This window comes from Drosophila subobscura, chromosome J (assembly GCF_008121235.1).
Source record: "Drosophila subobscura isolate 14011-0131.10 chromosome J, UCBerk_Dsub_1.0, whole genome shotgun sequence".
Taxonomy (NCBI): Eukaryota; Metazoa; Arthropoda; class Insecta; order Diptera; family Drosophilidae; genus Drosophila; species Drosophila subobscura.
The window spans coordinates 13,389,831-13,410,671 of NC_048532.1; the positions used below are offsets into that span (position 1 = coordinate 13,389,831).

The following is a 20,841-nucleotide window of genomic DNA, read 5'->3' on the forward strand; positions in this document are numbered from 1 at the left end:
GGTGGTACAGTGGGAATAATGGAAGCACTGTGGAACTCAATCTTTTAGCGGGCCGCGGACAAGTAACAACAGAAATAGTGTCGAATTCTGGTCCGAATTCAGAAAAGTAGTTCCGTTGAATACGAAAAATATCCATCCATATGCTTATGGAGATATTGCCGCCGTAAGAGAGAAAAAAAAAAGTTCGTGGGTGCTGAAAGAGCGCGGGCGCAACTGAATAATTTCACGAAATTTACGAACTTACGAGTATCTTAGCCAAGAGTGCTTTGCCTGGTCCGTGCGTATCAGAGTGTGTGTATGTGTAAGCTGTTTTGTGTGTGTGTGTGTGCCAGAATATTAACCGAAAGCAAGTGCAAAAGAAAAATCATAAACAAAACGGGCAACAAGTTTTTTTTGCGTAGAATCGAAATTCCAAGAAAAACAACAACAGCAGCAGCAGCAGAGCCGTGTTTTTCGAATCCCCCGTATTGTTGCAACTCGTTTCGGTTGTTTTGTCACAAAGCCACAAAGCGGGTCAAATGCATAAATAAACCAGGCCCGATTTCGCTGTGAATGAAGCGAAGCCAAATGAAATGCGAAATTTGTGTTATTATTTGTTTGGCCTGAAGCGAAATTAATTACAGCCAGCATTGTCGTTTGCAGTGCATTGCTGTACTCGCATCTGTAGCTGTACCTGTATCTGTATCGGCATCGGTTAAGTTTATGTAAAACAACGTTGCGGAGTGAAGTATCGTCGGTCTCGTCTTCTTTTTTTTTCGGCACCTATTGTCGTCCCGCTTCGACGCTTGCATAGAGCACCGCCTAAGCTTGCCTTAGACAGAGAGAGAGAGTGTGAGAGATCGGTGGAGAGAGTAAACAATGACCAACTGTCTGCACTGAATGCGTGTGCACGAACAGACCAGGCCCCTGCACTTGGCGGACACCTGAGCGGACACCCCTAGCGCATCCACAAATGGCAGCTAAAGTAAGTTTCAACATTGGAGTATCTAAGAGCACTCTCAAAGGACTGACCATCTGCATTGGTGGCGAAAAATCCAACATCGATTGGTTCTCACGACACACACACACACACAACAATCCCCACAGACAGACTCTGCGGGCACCTTTGAACTTTAAAGCGGGAGAGTGCAAGCGTGTAACGGTGCCGCCAGAGCCGAAACTAAACCCAAAAGCAAACAGACATCAATGAGCAATTGGCAAAAAAAAAAGCACAACATACAAACAAATACATAACAAAGCAGTAAAAAAGCAACAAAAACAAACAGACCAAAACCGGGCCCACAAAACCAAAAAAAGTAAAGCTAAAAAACGGTTCCAGGCAAAACCAACTGTTGCAGCAGGCCAGGCCACAAAACACTACTGCAGAGTGGCACAGTGGCACAAAGAATTTCTGAAATGTATTTGAAGTTAGTTCACAAGTGCTTTTAGAGCTTGAGAGAGAGAGAGAAAGAGGAAAGACATTAAATTCTGCATTGTTGCTTACGCTTTTATTTTTTTGCTAATTGATTGAGAGTGTGCGAAAAATCACAGCGAGAGGGAGAGAAACATTAAACATTTCTAGGAGAAAAAAATATATTGAGATTGCAAATTTTGTTGACAACTTTGTGCAACTTTGTTCCACTGTGGCCTGGGTCTCGCGAGTGCATTCTGTGGCCATGTCTCTAACTGTAATGGACACGGACAGTCGCGTACCAAGGCGCACTTGTCGCAGAACAGGTTTAATCATGTCGCTAGTTGTTATTGTTCTTATTTGTTCTGTACGTGTTTCTGGGTTTCTGGGGTTTTACGAGACCCGCCAATAAACTTATTAATGGCCAATGCATTTTGCTGTTGTTGTTGCTGCTCATATTTTCCTGCTGACCTCCGTAGAGTATTTGCAGCTGGAACCGGAGTACGACGCTATGGCTTTGGGTCTCGCTCTGGGTCTGGGTCTGTCTTTGGCTTTAAGCAAATTGAATCACCTTGCCGTTCTAATTTGCCAACTGCCACCGATAGTTGCAAATAACTGGAGCGTGGCTAATGTGTCTGAGCCGGAGGGAAGACAAAGGCCAGGGGTCGTGCTCATTAGCCCGGTTCAGAGTTTGGGTCATTGTGGAGTTGGCTTTGCCACGCCTACCCTGCGCAGTGGCTAGAAGAACTAGAACTTTGCACTGCGCATTGTTGGCAGCTTGTTTAACATTTAAAAATAAACTTATCATAAATCGTGTAAACTTATGGAAAAACACGAACAGCAAGAGGAACAGCGGCAGGTAGAGAGAGAGAGAGAGAGAAACAGACAGAGAGTGAATGCAAAAATGAAAACTGTGTGAACATTTTGCTGAAATTGAAAAGTTGTTTGGCCGCAGCAACGTTGACCATAACCATAACACAGTGGCAATTGGAAAACAGACAGATGGGACAGAGACGGTGGGACAGCCAAGAGACGCGACCGAACCGGTAAATGGAAAACGGATCAACTGTTTTGTTGGTAACCGGACGCCCGGAGCCAGCCGCGCCGTATCGGAGAGGAGCAGCCGCAGCAGCAGCAGCAGCAGCAGCAGCATTAATTGCATTGGAAATGGATGCTAACGGAGCTGCTAATGTGACGCCAATGGAGCATTAAGTCGCTAGTTAGCCGCCAGTTGTGGGTCTTCGTTATGCAACAGTGCTTGTTGTTGTGGCTGCTGCTGCTTTGTGACTCACTGCAGTGGCATGAAACACATTTGCCTATGCAAACGATAAGGTACGAGTACTGTGTTGGGAGGGCATACGGTGCTTAGGGCGCGGCACGTGCACTTTGCACTAATTAAGCAAGTTGGCAGGCAACAACCAACCGCACCACTGACGGGCGTTGTGTTTTTATGGGGTATTTTTTAGCTTAATTACCTTTTTTAACTGAGCGACTGACTCATGGGCGCGTCTAGAAATTCCTAATAAATCGGTCAGCATGGGCAAAACGATCAGCCGCAGCCTCCGCTTGTGCAAAAACTTCTCTTGAGCAAAATCCACCCACGCGGCTCGGCTTCACGGGCGGCACCTTAAATGCAACAAAAAAAGCGAGAGACACAAAGAGCCGCTTGGCTGACTGGGAGAGCCTTGAGCTTGACAAAAGAATACGCAAATTGCAGCAGAGGGTGGGAGAGCCATAGCGCGGGGAGAGCGCTGCCAACGCTTTGTGGGAAGTGCAGTGCGAGAGCACACCCTGTCCCACTTCCACCCACATGCATGAGAGAGTAAGGAGAGTTTGCCTCTCTCTCTCTGTCTTCATTTCTTTTATGCCTACTGTTATAAGTGCTGTTATACTGCTTAGCCATAGGACACTTGGGACGTGCGAGATCAATTTTTTCAGTTGATTAACCAATTAAATGAATATTTTGTTTGGTTTTGTGTTTCGTGTTACCTAATCGCAGCTTATAATTATCTCTCTGTCTCTCCATCTCGTTCTCCCTTGGTGCCGTCACTTGCGCTTTCCTTTAGCCTTTACATAACGCACACGCAAATTGCCCATCATCATCCACATCCACATCAGCGTGAGCACTTTCCACACACTCCCCACACTCTCCACCATCCACACACTGCCTGACCGCAAACTGCAAATTTGCCATAATGACTGCTCCGACACGTTAACTGTCATTTTCAATCAAACTCGTATCCCGCTCCGTCTGCCACCACGCTATAAAAGCACTTTTCAACTGCTGCCCCATTAATTTTCAGCGCCTTTTAAACTCTTGCAACACAAACAGGGGAAGTGGTTGGAGCGCCCCACGGGATCTCAACTCCTTGAAGTTTGCCGTAGTTATTAGCAAAAATGTACTTATAAAACCCCAAAAAAAAATCTAGCCAAATATTTGCTCGCGTTACACACACACAGAGTTAGAGATAGAGACTGAGACATAGAGAATTCCATGATTCCGAGAATCAAACGTGTAAAAATTCGCCAGTCAAACGATTATTGAGTGTGGGCCAACAATAATGGCGGGCGGGGGCATGCACAGTACAGGTAAAATATTCTCATAAGAATACGTGAGTGCCAAAGCCGCCGCCGTCGCCGCCTGGGTTCAGGGTTAATTATTCTAATGCACGACGCTGGGGCTTGGACTCGGTCTCGGATTGAGACTCGACTTGAATGCTGCCTGTACTTAGTATGTCTAAATTATGCACTATTTGTATTATTAAATACGCACACACTCAAAATGTTACTTAATATTTATTCTACATAATTATTTTATTATGTACCCGCAAGAGGAAGTTGACGACATCTTCTGTCGATTTTGTGTGTCATGCGTGGCTTGGAATTAACAAAAAACGAGAAGGGACGTGTGAGACGCTTCTTACGCGTCACAACTTTTATACCCGGCACTCAGTACTACATCTGCACTTTAGCGGTTATTTGTCAAATTTTACATTTTTTCTTCATCTGTCATCTACATCAACAACACTACTCAAGCCAACACGCTCCTTTAGCTCGCCACCCTCCCCTAAAGACACACACTGCAGAGTCGCGGCAGGGGCAGTGGCAGAGGCAGAGGCAGCGGCAGAGGCAGCGGCAGAGGCAGTGACGTGTCAGGGGCCAGGCCATAAACAGCGCGAAGCAGAGTGTAAATGCTGCGGGACGGGGTGGGTTTGGCCACTGAAAATTAATTTCTCCATTGTGGCTATAATAATGATCCAATCGGATCCCAATTTGGTGATCTGATAGATATGGTCATTCCCTACGGAATGGCGTTTTTAGTTTTCTGTTATCTTTAAAATTGGGGATTTGGGAGGTTTTCGCCCTTTTGCGGGGGCGGAAGGGGGCGGGGCTCATTTTTGAAATACACTGGTTTCAGTGTGAGCATACAGCAGTCTGGTGCCAAAATTTGGTGGCTCTAGCTCTTATAGTCTCTGAGAACTAGCCGACAAACAAGACGGACGGACGGACAGACGGACAGACGGACAGACGGACAGACAGACATGGCTCAATCGACTCGGCTATTGATGCTGATCAAGAATATATATACTTTATGGGGTCGGAAACGTTTCCTTCTGTGCGTTACATACAACCGTTATCCGCACAAATACAATATACCCTATTTACTCTTCGAGTACCGGGTATAATAAAAAACATTCAGAGAAAACTCTGGCAGGGCCTTCATGGCTGACAGACACAACACGCTGGGCAATCATTTTGCGACTAATTTTTAATGAGTTTATTAGTTTAATGTCTATATTTTGAGCGATAGGAAGTTGCATGGAAATTGTTAATTGCATTTCCCAGCACCGGCAGGCAGATCTTGGCTGGTTAAGCCCGACCTTTGGGCCGTGTTACAGGCTTATCCGGATGCTTTCTAATTACTTACCCCACACCGCATTAATAATGGATGGGATGCAGCGCCACGACATGCCAGACATTCCCGGGAGAGACTTTATTGGCGCCTGCCTGCCTGCCTGCCTGCCTGCCAATTAGCATCTCCAACAAACAATGAGGAATGCCAGCGATTGACTAGTACACATACTAAGTCTATGCAGCAAAAACTAAGCTAAATATGGCATTACGCCTCCACTCTTAAGTGTCGTCTCTCCCACTAAGTGATTTTGCACTTACATCGGAGGAGGAATTTGGACTGGGATGGGATTGAATTGCCACAGAAACTGGCAGTAAAATTTGCATTTGTTTTGTCTTATGCGATACGCTGCGATCTCCACAGCCGACTGATAAAATCGCTCGTTTGATAAACGAAACAAAAAAAACAACACAATTTTTAGCCGGGCTGTGTCGTGTTCGCTGCTCGTCCACGATTTCCCAAGCGCCAATTTGCATGTTTAATCAGCTGTGGCCAAGTTTAAGCCATTGTTTAACACAATGGCACAGAGCGAGAGGGCTCCACCAACGAAACAAAACCAAGCAAAACCCCAACATCGCACCAGCAGTTGGTGTGGGCGGTGTCGAGCTGTGGCAGAGGGAGGAATTCTATCGTGACCAAAACAAAAAAATTCTTTCGCACGCCTCGGCCCTCACTCGAGTGTGGCCAAATGGATCTACAGATTTATTTCGATTTTGGGCTCCTTCATTTTGTCACTTTATCAATCATCGCCAGAGACCGAACGAAACAAACAGACAGACCGCAGAGTGGTTCCACTTTGGAGCCCATCCAATTGTAAAGGCCACTCGAAAGTATTATTTGACAGCAACAAAGAAAAAGATTCTAAGCTGTAGCTGGGGGCCATTCTGGCATATCCGACACTGTGTACAGATGCTAAGCCCTACCTCCTGTCTGTAGATAGAACCATCAATGGGTAACTGCCAGTCGCTCAGTCTCTCAGCCTTTTACTTGTTTGTAATCTTATTGCGCGCTTTGAGCGGTTGTTAAGTTTAGAACGCTGATGTTATAACAAATTAACAAAAAATGAGAAGAGCAACCGAGAATGAAGCGAGTCAATGGCTTTTCTTATAATTAAACTGCGAGCGAACTTAATGAGCCGCCAGGCAACATCAAATTATAGCTAGAATTACGTGAAATATGTAGATATATAATTTAAAAACAAAAATGGTTACCGTGTCTTTGATCATCATTATCATCGCTCCCTCCCCGGCAACATCTCTCATGCAAATTTCTTTCTTATTTGGATTTTTCTTACACCGCACAGCCGTGGCATCCTGCTTGCCTCAATTAATCATGGGAACTGCCAAGAACTTTCGGTCGTCCATGGCTAAAACGTGCATTGAACTTTGGTCTCCCCGCTTTGCTCATCTGCGAGAAAGGTTCTTTGGCTGTAAAAGAATTGTGGGCTGCCTGCTGCTCATCAGCATGACAAAGAATAGAATAGAAATTGCTGATCCTCACCATGTGTCTCGTCTTGCTTGTGGGTGTGTGGAGTTTCTTTCTTTCTTTCAAAAATTACGCAAAATCACACCGCCGCACCCACTGACTGAATGGAGGGGCGGTGCGGCGTGGGCCAGTAGCCAGTGCCGTTTATGCCGCATACCAAATCGAGTGAAATTGTCAACGTAATTTTGCGCAAGCCAAAAAGGCCCCCAAAAGCCACTTGGGCTTCTCCTTTGCGAAGCCGGCGATGTGTTTTAATTGATTCCCCCAACAGGCAATGACACACATAGCCATAAAAAATTCATAGTTGCTTATGTTTTAATGGTCTAACGATTGTCAAACCTCTCTCGAGTGTGTGTGTGTGTGTGTGTGTGTACAACAGGGCGTATGCATGCGTTGGCTCGGCTTTGGGATTTTATTGAACCGCTGTGGCTGTTGCTTTGGATCAGGCTTGGATCGGATCGGCGACCTCAGTTATCACTCTTACTTACCGCGAATTATAATTGATGGCTGACTTGGCTCTGGCTCCGTGATGGCCGCCGATCCGTCAGTCGGTCGCTCCAAGCGGCTTATATGCGATGTGGGGGGGACCTTCCCTAGTGCCGGCTGCTGTGGGTTATCTCTGGCTTGTCCGCTTGTCCGGCAAACATGTGTGTACATGGAAGCAACATAAGTCTGACCCTAAGTGGCCAGCCAATCTTTTGAGGTGCAGGCTAATAAATGGGAGACAAACAAAATGTTGTAATGTAGAGATTAAAGTTAGAAGCGTGATTGAATAATATTATAATTAAATAGCTTATCGAATTGTTGTGTTTATTCTATTGTTTTTCGATGATTGATGTTTGCGATAGGTGTTAGATTATTTGATGCCAACGATTATTCTGTGCTCTTTCGATGACTGAAAGTAGCATAAATAAATTAATGATGGTTTTCTTTAAGGAAATTAGAAAATTAAATTGATGCATTCATTTACCATAATTTTAATTGTTAATGTTTACAATTTTCAGCATTTAAATTTCTCGTTTAAATGCTCATTGGGTATGAAATCTACCCAATTTTAGGCACATTAAACCCCCCACTTATGGCACTGCAACGCACTGTACATTGCCGTTTAGCTTCCTCCATGAAATAGTTTTTCTATGCCAATGATTTCCCATTTCTTAAACTATTTGTGTACCAATCAGCGACATTTCACTAACGTATTCCGATCTCTCTTCTCTTCTCTTCCGACATTTTGCAGCAGCAACGGCCAGGCGTACGATTTCCCAAAGCAGCAGCTCAGATAAGTCGACAGCACGACTTGAATTATTGCACGCAACAGCAGCAGCAGCAGCAGCAGCAACATCAGCAGCAGCAACTGCAACAGCAGAGAAAGGGGAGAAGCTGAGCAGCAGCAGCCGCAGCGGTTGGTGGAGGAGGAGGCGGAGGCGCAGAAGCAGCTCCATTCTACAAGACAATTGTGGAAAAATTGGAAAATCCTCGCCAGTGTGTGTGCAAAACGAACAATAGAAAACCAGATAGAAAATCAGCAAGGCAGAGAAAACAATCAACAACAAAAACACACACAACAAAACAGCAAAGCAAAAGCAGAGCAAAAGCAGAGCAAAAGCAGAGCAAAAGCAGAGCGAAAACCGAAAGCCAACTATAATTTTGGGATATTTATTTGTATGCTTGGCTTACGATGAAAATTCATCGAAGCAATGAATCATTTTGCCGTTGCTGGTTGTTGTTTTTCGTGGCATTGTTGGTGGCTGAGGCACAAGAAGCAGCAGCAGCAGCAGCAACATCGACGACAGTAAGTGAAACGCAGACGAATGCAACAAATGGTGCAATTAGACAGCCAGCAGAGGGAGGCGGCAGGGAGCCCCGGCAGCTACAACTGGGAGTGCAACAAAATGTGACAGCAGCAGCCACAGCCACAGTCGCAGCCACAGCCGCCGCCAGTGACGGGGAAAGCCGAAATTCAGCGGAAATTTTGAGCCCCAGCGATGTGGGTAAGTTTTCCAGTCATACAGCATATGCATACGGGCCACACCAGACACCAAACACAGGCCCCCCTCCCCACTCACGGGCAAAGAAAAAATTGCCAGCTAGCCAAAATAAATCTATGCCAATTATTGACCAACTCTGCCAGCAGACGAAGCAACAATTGTCGGTGCAACACGGCAACACAAGAAACATTCAGGTTGCTGGCCAACAAAAAACAAAAAACAATTGGCCAGCCAGGCAGTCGGCCAGGCTAGGCCAGGCCAAATGTGGCCCGAAGAAGAGGCGCAACCACATTAGCATTGGGCAATCTTTTTGCATTTCAAGTGGGCCAGAAAATGTTTGTCATCTGCGGGCAGCGAAAGGAAATGGCTTTTATGGGATTGTCCAGAATGGTTTATGGCATGTGAGTAGCAGCTACAAGGGGCAGCAGAAAGGGGAAAGGCTGGAAGGCTTTCGGGGAATGTTTCATGGCAAAATAATTGCCCAAAATAAAGATAAGTTGAGGCGTTCAAATGGGTTTTAAGTTTAATATTTATACAAATTCAGGGAAAGGTTTTTAGCTCTGAAAATCGCTGAAATTTTAAGGAAAATAAATTGGGGAAGTATTTTTTTTTTCTGCCCGAAAATTCAAAGATATTCGTTCTTAAATGAAAAATTGTTGTTCAGACAGAAGGAAACCGCTTGTAAGGGCTAAAGTTAATGCAGAAACAATTAATATAAATTCCATTAATATAAAAACACAGCGCCGCCTTCACATTAATAACTTTGATTAATTTTCCACAATTTAAAAGAAAAAGTTGAAATGGTTTTAGGGGGCCAACAAATGGCACTACTTTCAAAATACTCATCGAACATGTTAATTATGTGCAACCTTCCCTCCACACACAGAAATACTCGTGGATGTATAATGAATTGAGATACAATTTTAGCGATAAAAACCCACCGAAAAAGAAGCGTACCCATCGCCAGGTTGCGGCTGCAAGCGCACGAAAATATGAAACTGTTCTGCAAGGGCAAATGTCGAGGTGAAGATAGCCTTCCTTTCATACTGGCACTCGTGTTGCAAGTGTTTGTGTGCGAAGATTGATTAGACCAGGCCGACTTCGGCTGGCTGGCTCTTTTGTTCGTGCCTGCCTCACACTTGCGAGTGAATGCTTCAAGCAATTGTTATTTCAATTAAGTATTTTCATAAACAATTAAGTTCAAAAATGGTCGCTCGTGGGCGTCCCGATGGTCGAAATGGAAATTGCGTTTTTTACCAATTGGAATTGGAATTCAATTGAGCAGCTGCCTCAAGTGTTAGGCCTAGACTGGAGTGCGAGGTCCAAGGGTAGTTAATCCGCCCCATTCCAGCTCATAGATCACAGTTTTCGGTTGCTGGCAAAGTGTTGACACAAAAAGTGCGCCCCCAACTGCCGCATCTTTATTCATGAACCTTTGTTTTTTTATGGCCGTCTGAATTTTTATATAATTTTCTTCATCAGAGCTTCAGTTTGATGGCCTGACCCCAGATGTCAGTGCAAAGGGATTACATAAACACTTGGGGCTTGGGGTCTTGGCCCCAGAGCTAACTAAACAAATGTTAATGCATTTTGATTATTTTTAATTTATGCACATCAAAAATTGTGCGATGAATGGGCATATTTTCTGTTGTGCCTCTTACGAAATGCAATTTTTGTATCGCCTGGCGATGTTGTAGGTGTCGTTGCCGGACACTCGAGAGTCGCCCCGAATACTTGAGAAAAAAAAGAAATCCTCAGCCGAAAAATATCAATATTGGTGTGGTTTTGGTCGCCTCTCGTCTTACGGCTGGTGGCTGCTTTGCTGCTTGCTGCTTTGCTGGTGTGCTCATTACGTTTACCTGTTTCTTTTTACATTTTTTTTTTGGTTTTGGTTTTGGAGAGACCCCTCATGTGCGTCCAATTGCGTAATCCTCCACTCATTTAGCAGGCGGCTTTCGAGCAGAAGAAGAGCGCAAAGAGCAAATCTAAAAAGTCAACAAAGAGTCGGGCCAAGTCAGGTAAAAACCGCAGCAACCAACCAGTCAGCCAGTCGGGCAGACAGCCAGCAAAGTGCATTCAGGCAGCGTCTTCTGCAGCTGCCACTGATACCAAGGCGTATACGCAATATGGGGGCGTGCATTCGATGTGGGAAATGCTTGAAGATTGGTGGGGAAAAGCAGTTGAATCATTGTTGCCTGGGGGGAAGGTTTAACTACTTTTGTGTGCCCTACCGTATTACGTACTCTTTGATTTTGGGGATTTTGCTTTGACTCTCCCCGCGCGCGGCTCTGTGTGCCCTGCTCTCGATATGTGCCTGCTCGTAATAACAAATATTCAATCAAAATATTTGCTCTGTTCATTATTTGATGGAGCCTCTGGGCGCCTCTCACACACATGTGTAAACACGGCTTACGGCTGTAGGTTCATTTTTTACAATAGATCTTCATCACGGAACTAATCGTTGAAGTCGTTTCAGAGTCAGAGTCGGAGTCGGAATCTGAGTCGGCATTTGGCTGGCAAGGCCAAGAATTATTTACATATAGTTATGTAAAGTATTTTGTTCAAGCATTCCGTTAAAGATAAATGGAAAAATAAGAATTCGAAGAACAAATAAAAAATAAAAACAGAACAAATAAATCGAAAAATCAAATTGGTACTCAAAGAGTAAACAAATTTAAAAATCTGGCCCAAACGAATTCTCTGAAACATAAAGTAAAATTTAATTTGCCTATTTGCTGCCATTATTTGCTCTGTTACCATTTTTCTACATTTAAAAAGGCCAAAAGGGTAACCCCCAATGCTAAGACTGAAACCTTCCTCCAATTTTTCACGCTCTAAAAACCCCAAAATCGAGTTAAAGCCAAATTATTTTGCCCAAAAATCACTTTTAATGATTATTATATATTAAAAACTAATTTATACATACAATAATCAACCACATTTCACTTTATTTCCTACAAATTTGCATTCCTTTTTTTTAAACATTATTTTTTGGTATTCAATTGAATTTAATTTGAAGACCCCGTTTCCATTTCCATTTCCATTTCGCATTCCCAGTTGTGGTTTTTTTTTAAGTGCTGCCTAGGAAAAGGAAATAAAACGCGCAATTTGTGTGTTGTTTTTTCGCGGTGAATTTCAATTTGGATTTTGGTTTTTATATAAAATGTTTATAATTTCCTTTTCATTAACTTTCATTGCGAAAAAGTTGTTGCTGTCTGCGGTTTAATGAACCCTTTTTCGGGTTGCCCTGGGGTGGTGCTCCAGCAGTTCCATCATTTGGCTAATTTCCCCTGTTTTTATGTTGTGATTAATAATCCGAATGCTGACCCACAACTGTGTGTGTGGAAAGGTTTGCGTGGGTTACGCAACGAAGAGGATTTAGTGGGGGACTTAATTAAAAATCCGTTGGGACAAAAGAAAGTGGCCGAAACTAATGATGGAGAAGGGAGAGCGAGAGAGCGAGAGAGATGGCAGTGCATTGCGTAAAGAAACAAAAATAAAACAAGCTGCCGCTGATGGGTATCTGGGAGCTGCCTCTGCCTCTGATGATGATGAACATCTGCCACGCCCCACAGCCATTTGCAACGCCTCAATGCACAGCTACTACCCGACGAGTATTGAAAAACTTTTCCAGCCATAGAAGCACAAAAAAACGGAAGCCGCGCACAATGGCAGCAGCAGAAAAAAAAGCGCAGGAGGAAAAACAAAACTAACGAAACGAAAAATCATGAAAATACAAAAAACCAAAAACAAAACTAAGCAATTATCCAACATTTAACATGTGCATACGATCGAGGGAGGGTGGGGAGGGGTTTATTATTTTATATATAAATGTTTCTGTGAGGGCCTGCCACAAGGTGGAAATCGGTCTACGTAATTGCGCTATTAAAAGGTCAGACCAGAAGCAGCCAGACAGCCAGACAGCCAGAGTGCCACTCGTTGAGTGCTTTTGGGGCGTCAGCAGTTTGTCAGCCAAGGGTTAACAGCACCATCAGGAAACTGAAACTGAAATCTACAAGTAAAACCAAAACCTGCAGCTAAAACTTTCAAAGTGCCCGAGACAGTGCCAAAACGATTTCATTTAGAGGCACATTTCACGACAACTTCAGCTTTTTAGTTGCATTTCCGCATTGACATCCGCGATGGCTTTTGCCATGGCTTTTCCTTGACTTTTCCTTTAACTGTTGGCAGTGCCACAGTGTACCTTTGGCATTTCTCTTGGCTTTCTCACGTCGTCGCAATGCACTTCCTGCATTCGTCGCTGGGCACCCACAAGTGCAGCTCTGCAGATGGATGGATGGAGCTGGCTGTGGCTCCTTCTATGGCCAAAATGTCGCCGGACTCAACTCCTCGTACCACCATTAAGGGGGAGCCACTCCCTCGCAGCGCCTACACCCCCGCTGGGCTGGAATTTCTCTCTCTCTCTCTCGCTTGCTCGTTATGGTTGCTGGCATCGCAGGCATTCGATTTGTTTTTGGCATTTTCCGTTTGCCATTTTTCCGTTGCATGCGGTTCGATTTCACATTAGAAATGCTTTCGATTGGCGGCTCTGTTGCATGAGCTCTGCCTCTGGCAAACACACACACACACACACAATGACCAAAACACGTTTTAGCCATGAACGTGGGCCAGTGGGGGATGTCTGTGCGATCCGTTCGTACATATATTCAGGGTGCAGCACTGCAGCGCTGCAAACGAAAGCGAGAAAAAAGACAGCAGAGCCAGAAATATTGCAACGAAAGCGGAGAAAGTTTTATTGTTGTTGTTGTTGTTGCTGCTGCTGTTGCTGCCAAGGCGGCATTTAAACAAAATTATATTTATGAACTGCTGGAGTGACTCTCTGTCTGTTCAAACCAGAAAGCAAAAGTGAGGCTGTGCCGCGTGAATTAGTGCCAACGAATTAATGAAAGTTTTCAGCGTTTGGGTTTGCATTTCTTGGATTACTTTCTTTCCTCTGCTGGCCAGGAAATAGCAGAGAGAAAGAGCTGCTTCAAGGTCACTAGCAAAGCAGTGCGTTGCAGTGTTGCCAGGCCAATTCATAGCTAATGGGAGTCTGTGCCTTTATGACACATTTAATTGTTAGTTAAAGCAGCTCGATGGCTAAACGATTGCATCGATAACCATGCGAATCCGTAACAATTTTTATTAACTGAAAATCAATTGATTTTCTGGCTTTTTATCACTTTTTTATGCCACTCTTGGCTGCTGTTTAAAGCCTAAATAAAATAATAAACAAGAAACACTAAAACTAGGAGTTTTCATGCCGTTTAACATTAGATAACTGCACGACTTCCTGCCTGCAGTTTGATAACACCAAAACCATAATCAAAAGTGACTCTAATAAGCAGATACTCGGACTAACTAATTGGCTGTCATAGCGGACTATAATTTCAGCCATTGGTCGGCCTTTGAAACGGAAGCTTCAGCCATAATAATGATGCATTTTTACATTTACAAAACATTTGAATGGCAGTGGAGAAGTCTGACAAATATTCTGCATTCAATGATTTCCATTCTTAATATTTGAACGGATATATTTCGAAATTTGAGCTGTCAATTTGTGCCTTTGTCTTTGTATAAGTTTTGGCGGCCTGTGCAGCGTTGCGTATGATTGACATTTGTGTCACAGTCGTATGATTATTTTCCGCTCATTGAATGATTATTTCATAACTGTGGCAGTCGAGTGTGTGTGACACCATTAAATAAGTTTAGACAATCGAATCAAACACAGCTGTCAGCGGCAGCGGCAGCGGCAGTGCACTTTTGTGTGTCTCTAATGGAATGGAGTGGTGTGGCATGTGTGTGTGTATACTGTGTGTGTGTGTTGTGCTTGTCAATTAGCAAATGAAACAAACTGCAAAGTCAGCTGCGTCTCTATCTGCTGCTGCTGCTGCTGCTGCCCCCACTCGTGTCAGTAATTTATTTTTAATTAAAAGTTCTAAACAAAAGCCCAAGACATGCGATTCATTCAAGCGCTAATACCCATACTCAGACGAGTACTCAAACATGTATTCATACTCGTATTTATGCCCATCTATCCAGCGTACTTTTAGTTTATTTTTGTGATCCATTCGGACATTATCTATGGCACTGTGTAATTAAGGGGGAGCAGGAGGAGGAGCAGCAGACTGCTACCTTGATGGGGCATTGTGCGCCTTTGGCCGCAGTGATGCCTCATTAGCTGCCAAATAAACTTGCCTTTTTGGACAGAATGTTTTGCTGGCCCGGGGTGGGGCTGTTGTCTCTGACTCTGACTCTGGCTATGCCTCGGGCTGTGGTTGGGGGCCAGAGTTCGATTACCGAAAGAAACGAAATGTAGAAGCTGCGCATTAGTCATGCCATCGCATCCGTTTTGCTGCTCGTTCTATCTCTCCCTCTCTGTCTGACACAATTAATCACCTGCCCAAAAGCTGCACAATTTTTGGGGCATTATGTAAGCAGTTTTTGTGTGTGCTGAAAAATTAGAATTAAACACTCCAAAAGCCCGCTGGCTGTTTGCTTTTCGGAACATCGCAATGCCAGCCCAGGGGGAGGCGGAGAACCAAACTATTTGTCTGCTGTCCATTTGGGCTTTTGCTTCGTTTGTGGTTTCTGGCTTTTCGGTTCGGTTCGCTTGGCCTGAACTAAGGCTGCGGAGTGGCAGTCGCAGTCGCATAAGTCGCAGTGCTGGCTGTGTTGTATGACCAAAATCAAATTAAAATTCCACAACGCATGCCATGGAGAGACGATGGCCACAAGCAGCAGCAGCAGCAGCAGCATGGCTAATGCCAAGAAGTCGCACAGGCCACGGTATGGCCAGACCAGGCTGGGCCATAGAAAACACAACGAATGGGGAATACTCTTTGGAGAAGCGATAAATAGAAGAATTTCTGGCTCTGGTTTAACCTTTTTTAGCTCAAGTTTTGATGGAAATTGTTCTATGGACAGTGGCCAAACTCCACCCTTTGGTTGATCAACCTTTTAGTTAGAGCACAAAGCCAAAGCCTAGTCCCTGTCTGAAAATGGCAACCGTTGGACTGTGGACTGGCGGACTGGCCTCTGTCGTTTCATTGTAGCCAGGCAACGTGACGAGACGCCCCAAATGGGGCGCACAGTGTTGTACAGTATGGAAAATAAACGAATACGAACAAACGAGCAAACAACTTGGCCAAAACAAAGACAAATCGCTCTGCAGCTCAGTGTTAGTCGCGCTGCTGGCAGAAGTCAGTTAGTTATGCAGTCAAAAAGCAAACAAGTGGCCAAAAAGCAGTGGCAGTGGCAGAGTTAGAGTCAGAGACAGCGACACAGTCAGCTTCAGCGGCATCTGCAGCTTGTTCTAGACGCTGCGTTGGCCTTGGCCCAAACTGCGAAGCCAATGAACTAAATGTTTGTGAAAAGCAGCAGCCAAAGCAGGCAGCCAGCGACAGCCGCGTTTTCCGTTTGGAATTGTTTTTGGCAACGTGAAAATTAAACAATTGTGCAAGCTGCGGAGACTCAGCCGCCTTGTAATTGTTTGCAAACTGATTCATGGGTCAGGCCTGTGAGGCAGCAGTCGTCAATGGAATTAGGCCCCTTGCACAATTGTGCAGCTGGCTGCCCCGAGGCGCCTAGAACACAAATTCTGCGACTAATTAGTGGGCGGCAAACAAGAGTCTGGGATGGGGAAACTTGGAGCAGTTTTGTGGCATTTCAGAGCTGCTTAAGAGCGGGCCACAACGAGGCTCACGAGATGCGCAAATAGCGACTGAGATGCTGAGCTGCTGCCCCCCCTTAGATCTAGCCAAAAGATCGTCATAAGATCGCATTCCAAACCCGTTTCGTGCCTCTGTTGTTGACGCTGGCTGATTGTTTTTCCAATATTTTGTCACGATCTGTCGTTGAGAATGGAAATTTATGCATAAATCGCACTCATATCTCCCCTCTCCTCTCACCCTTTGCAGATGCTGTCGGGGATAAGCCCACGACGTATCGACCCTCGGGCGCCAATCGGCCATCGCTGGCGCCGCCCCTCAACTCGGCACAGGATCGGGAGCGCAAGCTGATGAATGTGCTGGCTGCCAGGCGCACGGCACTGCATCGCGGTGGCTTTCGCACGCGACTCGGCGGCACCACGGGACGCAGCGGCATAGCTCAAGCGGGAGCTGCAGCGGCGGCTGCGGTGGAGAGCACCTCCAAGTCGCCGAGCGATCCGCGTTCCGTGTGCATCAGGAATTGCACCAAGAACTTTACGCGCCGCACCACCGCCAGCTGCATGCGGCAGTGCGCCAACTTCACTCGCATGGCCATGGCGGGCACCATGGAGCAGCAGCGTGCGGCGGGGAACAGTTCCGCGGCGCTGCCCAAGGCATCCCACATGAAGGTGGGCGGTGGAGGAGCGGCGGCAGGTGGCAGCGGGGATCGCGACACCAACGAGATTCTCTTCAGCGATGAGTCCTCGCACGGGCTGTTTGTGGTGGCCAAGGAGCAGAACGACACGCTGAACCACATTGCAGCTGGCACCAAGCCCACGGTGCGTGGCAAGGCCGCATCCATGGAGGAGCAGGACGAGGATGAGGATGACGATGAGCTGAAGCCGTACGTTTATTTCGGTGCCAAGTTGCCGCCAATACGACCCGCTGGACTCACCATCAAGGCAGCCGAAGGCGATGACCAGCATCCGCGTGTGCTGGAAGTTTCGGTGGCTCAAAGCACCAGCCCCAGCCCCACCAGCAGACCCACAGTGTCCACGCGACGCCCGCTGACCGCCGTGGAGCGCAGTCGCAGCCGCTACAAATATCACATGCGGGAACGTGGCATAGTCGCAGCGGTTGACCCACCACCACCTGCTGCTGCTGCTGTGGTTGCAGCGCCGGTGAGCCGCACGCGTTATGTGGGCTCGGGGCGACCCACGGCGGGACTGCAGGCGGAAGCGGAGCTGGCCAAGGGAGCTCCGGTGATGGTGCGCCGGAAGCCGCCCGCTTCCTCCTCCTCCACTCCGCTCATCATTACAGTGCTGAGCGCGGAGGAGGATACAACGATGGGACAGGCAGAAGTGCAAACAGAGGCGACAACCAGCAGCACCACCAGCACCACAGCGAAGCCCACAACAACCACGAGCACGACAACCACCACTCAGACACCCAGCACCACCACGAGAAGAACAACCACAAAAGCAACCACCACAACAACAGCAAAGACAACTACGACAAGCAGCACCACTTCCAGCACCACCACGAGCACCACAACCGTCCCTTCAGTCCCCTCAACCACGCCCAAGCGCAAGAGCATCATCGAAAAGGACACGGAGCTCATACGCGCCTTGGGTCCCGCGCTCACCCAAGAGATCAACATTGAGGATCAAAACAATTTGATCATCTTCTGCAACAACACCTCCGATTGTGGCGCCACGCCGCGCACCACACACCACACACAGCTGGCACACACCACGGACTCCAGTCCGAAGATACTGCGCACCACAGTGCTGACTTCGGTGCGTTCCACAGTGCATCCGTGGACAACCACCAGCAGCACCACACCAGCTGCTGCCACACTCCCCGCTAATGTGTACATTGGAGTGGTGGAATCCTCATCCTCTGCCACACCGCAGCTGGACATAAGCTCCACAATTGTGATTGCCAACGAGCGGGATGTGGATCTGGAGCTGCGGCGCATGAATCTCGTCACTCTGGTGCTGGTGGCCGTGGGCGTTATACCCCTAGCAGCCATCATCCTCTATCTGGTGCGCAATTATGTGGTGCGACGCAGGGCCAAGAAGCATGGCGAGGTCTTTGATGTGTGCATCACGGACCAGCAGCCCATCAGTCCGGTGAAGAAGGTGGACTCCAAGTACCAGCTGGACGAGGAGGAGGACGAGGTGGATCATCATCATCACCAACAGCAACAACAGCAGCAACACCATCATCAGGCTATGCCTTTGCGTGATGCCAATCACAATCGCTACTCGATGGATGACAAGACATCGCTGGCCAGCGAGTATCAGGACTTTGAGCGCAGCAACATACGCCTGAAGAGCCTGCTCGGCGAGGGCAACTTTGGGCAGGTGTGGAAGGCGGAGGCGGATGATCTCAGCGGACACTTTGGCGCCACACGCATTGTGGCCGTCAAGACAATACGCGCCTGCAGCGCCCAGGTGAGCCTCAAGGATGAGGCAAACATAATGCGGAAACTCGGCTCCCACCAGAATGTGGTGACGCTGCTGGGCGCCTGCGTGGAAAGTGGTAAGAAAACTTGGCATAAACTTTACAGTTTGCTCTTCAATTTGTGTCTTTTCTTGGACAGAACCCCACATGCTGATCATGGAGTATGCCATGCGTGGCCGTCTGCTGTCGCTCTTGAGAGCTGCGCGCAGTGCGACAAATATTCTGCCCGCCTCTGTGCCCGGGGGACGCAGCTTGGCGCCACTGTCGCCGCGCACACTGGCGGGCTTTGCGCTGGACATTGCCTGCGGCATGGAGTACATAGCAGGGCGTAGGGTAAGAAAAAACAAACAACAATTGATGGCAAATACTAAAGCTCTCTCTCTTCTCCATTCTGCAGATTGTTCATCGCGATTTGGCCGCTCGCAACGTGCTCCTCGATCACAATGGCATGTGCAAGATTTGTGATTTTGGCATGTCCATTGATCTGGATGCGGAGCGCATGCGCAAGGAGCAGGAGAAGAATGCTGCGAATGATATACTCCGCAGCAATGCGTTGAAGTTTAAGTTCGATTTTGGCAGTCGCTACATTCTGCAGCACTGGCAGCACACCTTTGGCAACACGGGGCACCACCAGGGGCAGCATGGCCACTGCTCGAAGGAGCACCAGTCGGAGAAGAAGTCCTCGCATGGCCATGACACAATTGGCAAGCGGCACGCGCTGCCCATACGCTGGATGGCGCCCGAGAGTCTCCAGTATCACATGTTCACCACCGAAACGGACATTTGGGCCTTTGGCATTGTCCTCTGGGAGATTGCAACATTGGGTAGGCACAAATTTGGCTTTTATTTAACATTTTCTAGTGCTAAATGTTGCTTCTGTTTGTGCAGGTTCCACGCCGTACTCCCAGCAAACGGGCCGCGAGGTGATACGCCGCGTGCCCCAGGGTCTGCGTCCCGAGCTGCCCAAGGAGAGCCGCCACGAGTTCTACAATCTGATGTCCCGCTGCTGGCACAAGGATCCACACATGCGACCCTCATTCGCGCAGTCCCGCCTGGAGATCACCCGATCCCTGCACAAATGGGTGGACGATGATTCGGCTGCCTCCGACTACATGGATGTCAGTGGCTTCAGTGAGGATCTCGAGCATGGTGTGGTGTACTTCAACCATCGCATATCCGAATTTGAATGTGAAATATGACGCTGACTGAAACCACACCCCACCCCAATCCCCTGTACACTCCATTCCCACCATCAAAATCTCGACTCTCTCTGCACTTTTGATACGAAATTCAAACGAAATTCTCTTCATTTTTGGCGTGCTTGTCCGAGCAGTATTATTGTTGTATTTTATGCGTATATATTTAAATATTTTAACACATCCATTTTCCCCCCATTTCCACTGCAGGGAGAGAGTTTCTTCCCTTTCTTTCTTTCATTGTAAATATTTATGCGATTAATTTAATTTAATTGAACGGCGCTGCTATCCCTAGGCCTAGACTTAGTTCTTCTAGTCTGTATCTAAAACATTTTCCCATCTTCACGTTGAGCTATTGTTAGACTGCACCCCACGAGAGGACAACAACAAAAACAACAACAACAGAATAAACCTTAGAGCTTACCATCCGTTGTGTAATATTATTATTCGTTATCGCATAGGAATTTTGTATGTAATTACATTATGTCTATGTATGTATGTTGTATATAGCTATAGAATTGTACAAATAAATTAATTAAACACGAAATATAATTATGATTATTACACCAGTTTTGGGTTGTTTTTCTTTGTTTAAATAAATTAAAAGAAATAAATGAAGAAATGTTCATGAAACTATTATGGCTATACCTTTATGGTCTTAGCTGTTCATATGGAAATTCTCTGAATGCTTTTCTTAATTTTACATGCAGTCACAGGCATGCCCTATTATACCATGGGCCCATTACATGAG

The 20,841-nt window shown here is 46.5% G+C and overlaps 2 protein-coding genes across 5 annotated transcripts in view; one reads left to right on the forward strand and one right to left on the reverse strand.

Annotated features, from left to right (window-relative positions):
* LOC117893054 (BTB/POZ domain-containing protein 9-like) overlaps positions 1-20,841 on the reverse strand; it is a 50,143-nt gene that overhangs the window by 2,638 nt on the left and 26,664 nt on the right. For both annotated transcript variants that reach the window (XM_034799435.1, XM_034799434.1), the window contains exon 3: positions 7,277-7,498. The gene's annotated coding sequence lies outside the window, so the exon portion shown is untranslated. The remainder of the gene's footprint in view (positions 1-7,276; positions 7,499-20,841) is intronic.
* Positions 29-20,637, forward strand: LOC117893049 (mucin-5AC). 3 transcript variants are annotated; one of them, XM_034799427.1, is made up of 7 exons: positions 29-964; positions 8,026-8,385; positions 8,420-8,779; positions 16,696-18,972; positions 19,034-19,227; positions 19,292-19,718; positions 19,783-20,637. In XM_034799427.1, exons 3-7 carry the CDS (start codon positions 8,467-8,469, stop codon positions 20,091-20,093), a joined length of 3,522 nt encoding a protein of 1,173 aa, XP_034655318.1. In that variant the 5' UTR covers positions 29-964; positions 8,026-8,385; positions 8,420-8,466; the 3' UTR covers positions 20,094-20,637. The 3 variants fall into 3 exon arrangements, with proteins under 3 accessions (XP_034655318.1, XP_034655317.1, XP_034655319.1); XM_034799426.1 differs by having other exon boundaries at positions 8,026-8,779; XM_034799428.1 differs by having other exon boundaries at positions 8,029-8,779.

What these genes read in the sequence shown, in the direction of transcription:
- LOC117893049 (XM_034799426.1), top strand. Translation starts at nt 8,467, where the DNA reads ATGAAAATTCATCGAAGCAATGAATCATTTTGCCGTTGCTGGTTGTTG. An exon ending in TTTGAGCCCCAGCGATGTGG is followed by an intron (nt 8,780 to 16,695) that starts GTAAGTTTTCCA and finishes CACCCTTTGCAG; the next exon opens with ATGCTGTCGGGGATAAGCCC. An exon ending in CTGGGAGATTGCAACATTGG is followed by an intron (nt 19,719 to 19,782) that starts GTAGGCACAAAT and finishes CTGTTTGTGCAG; the next exon opens with GTTCCACGCCGTACTCCCAG.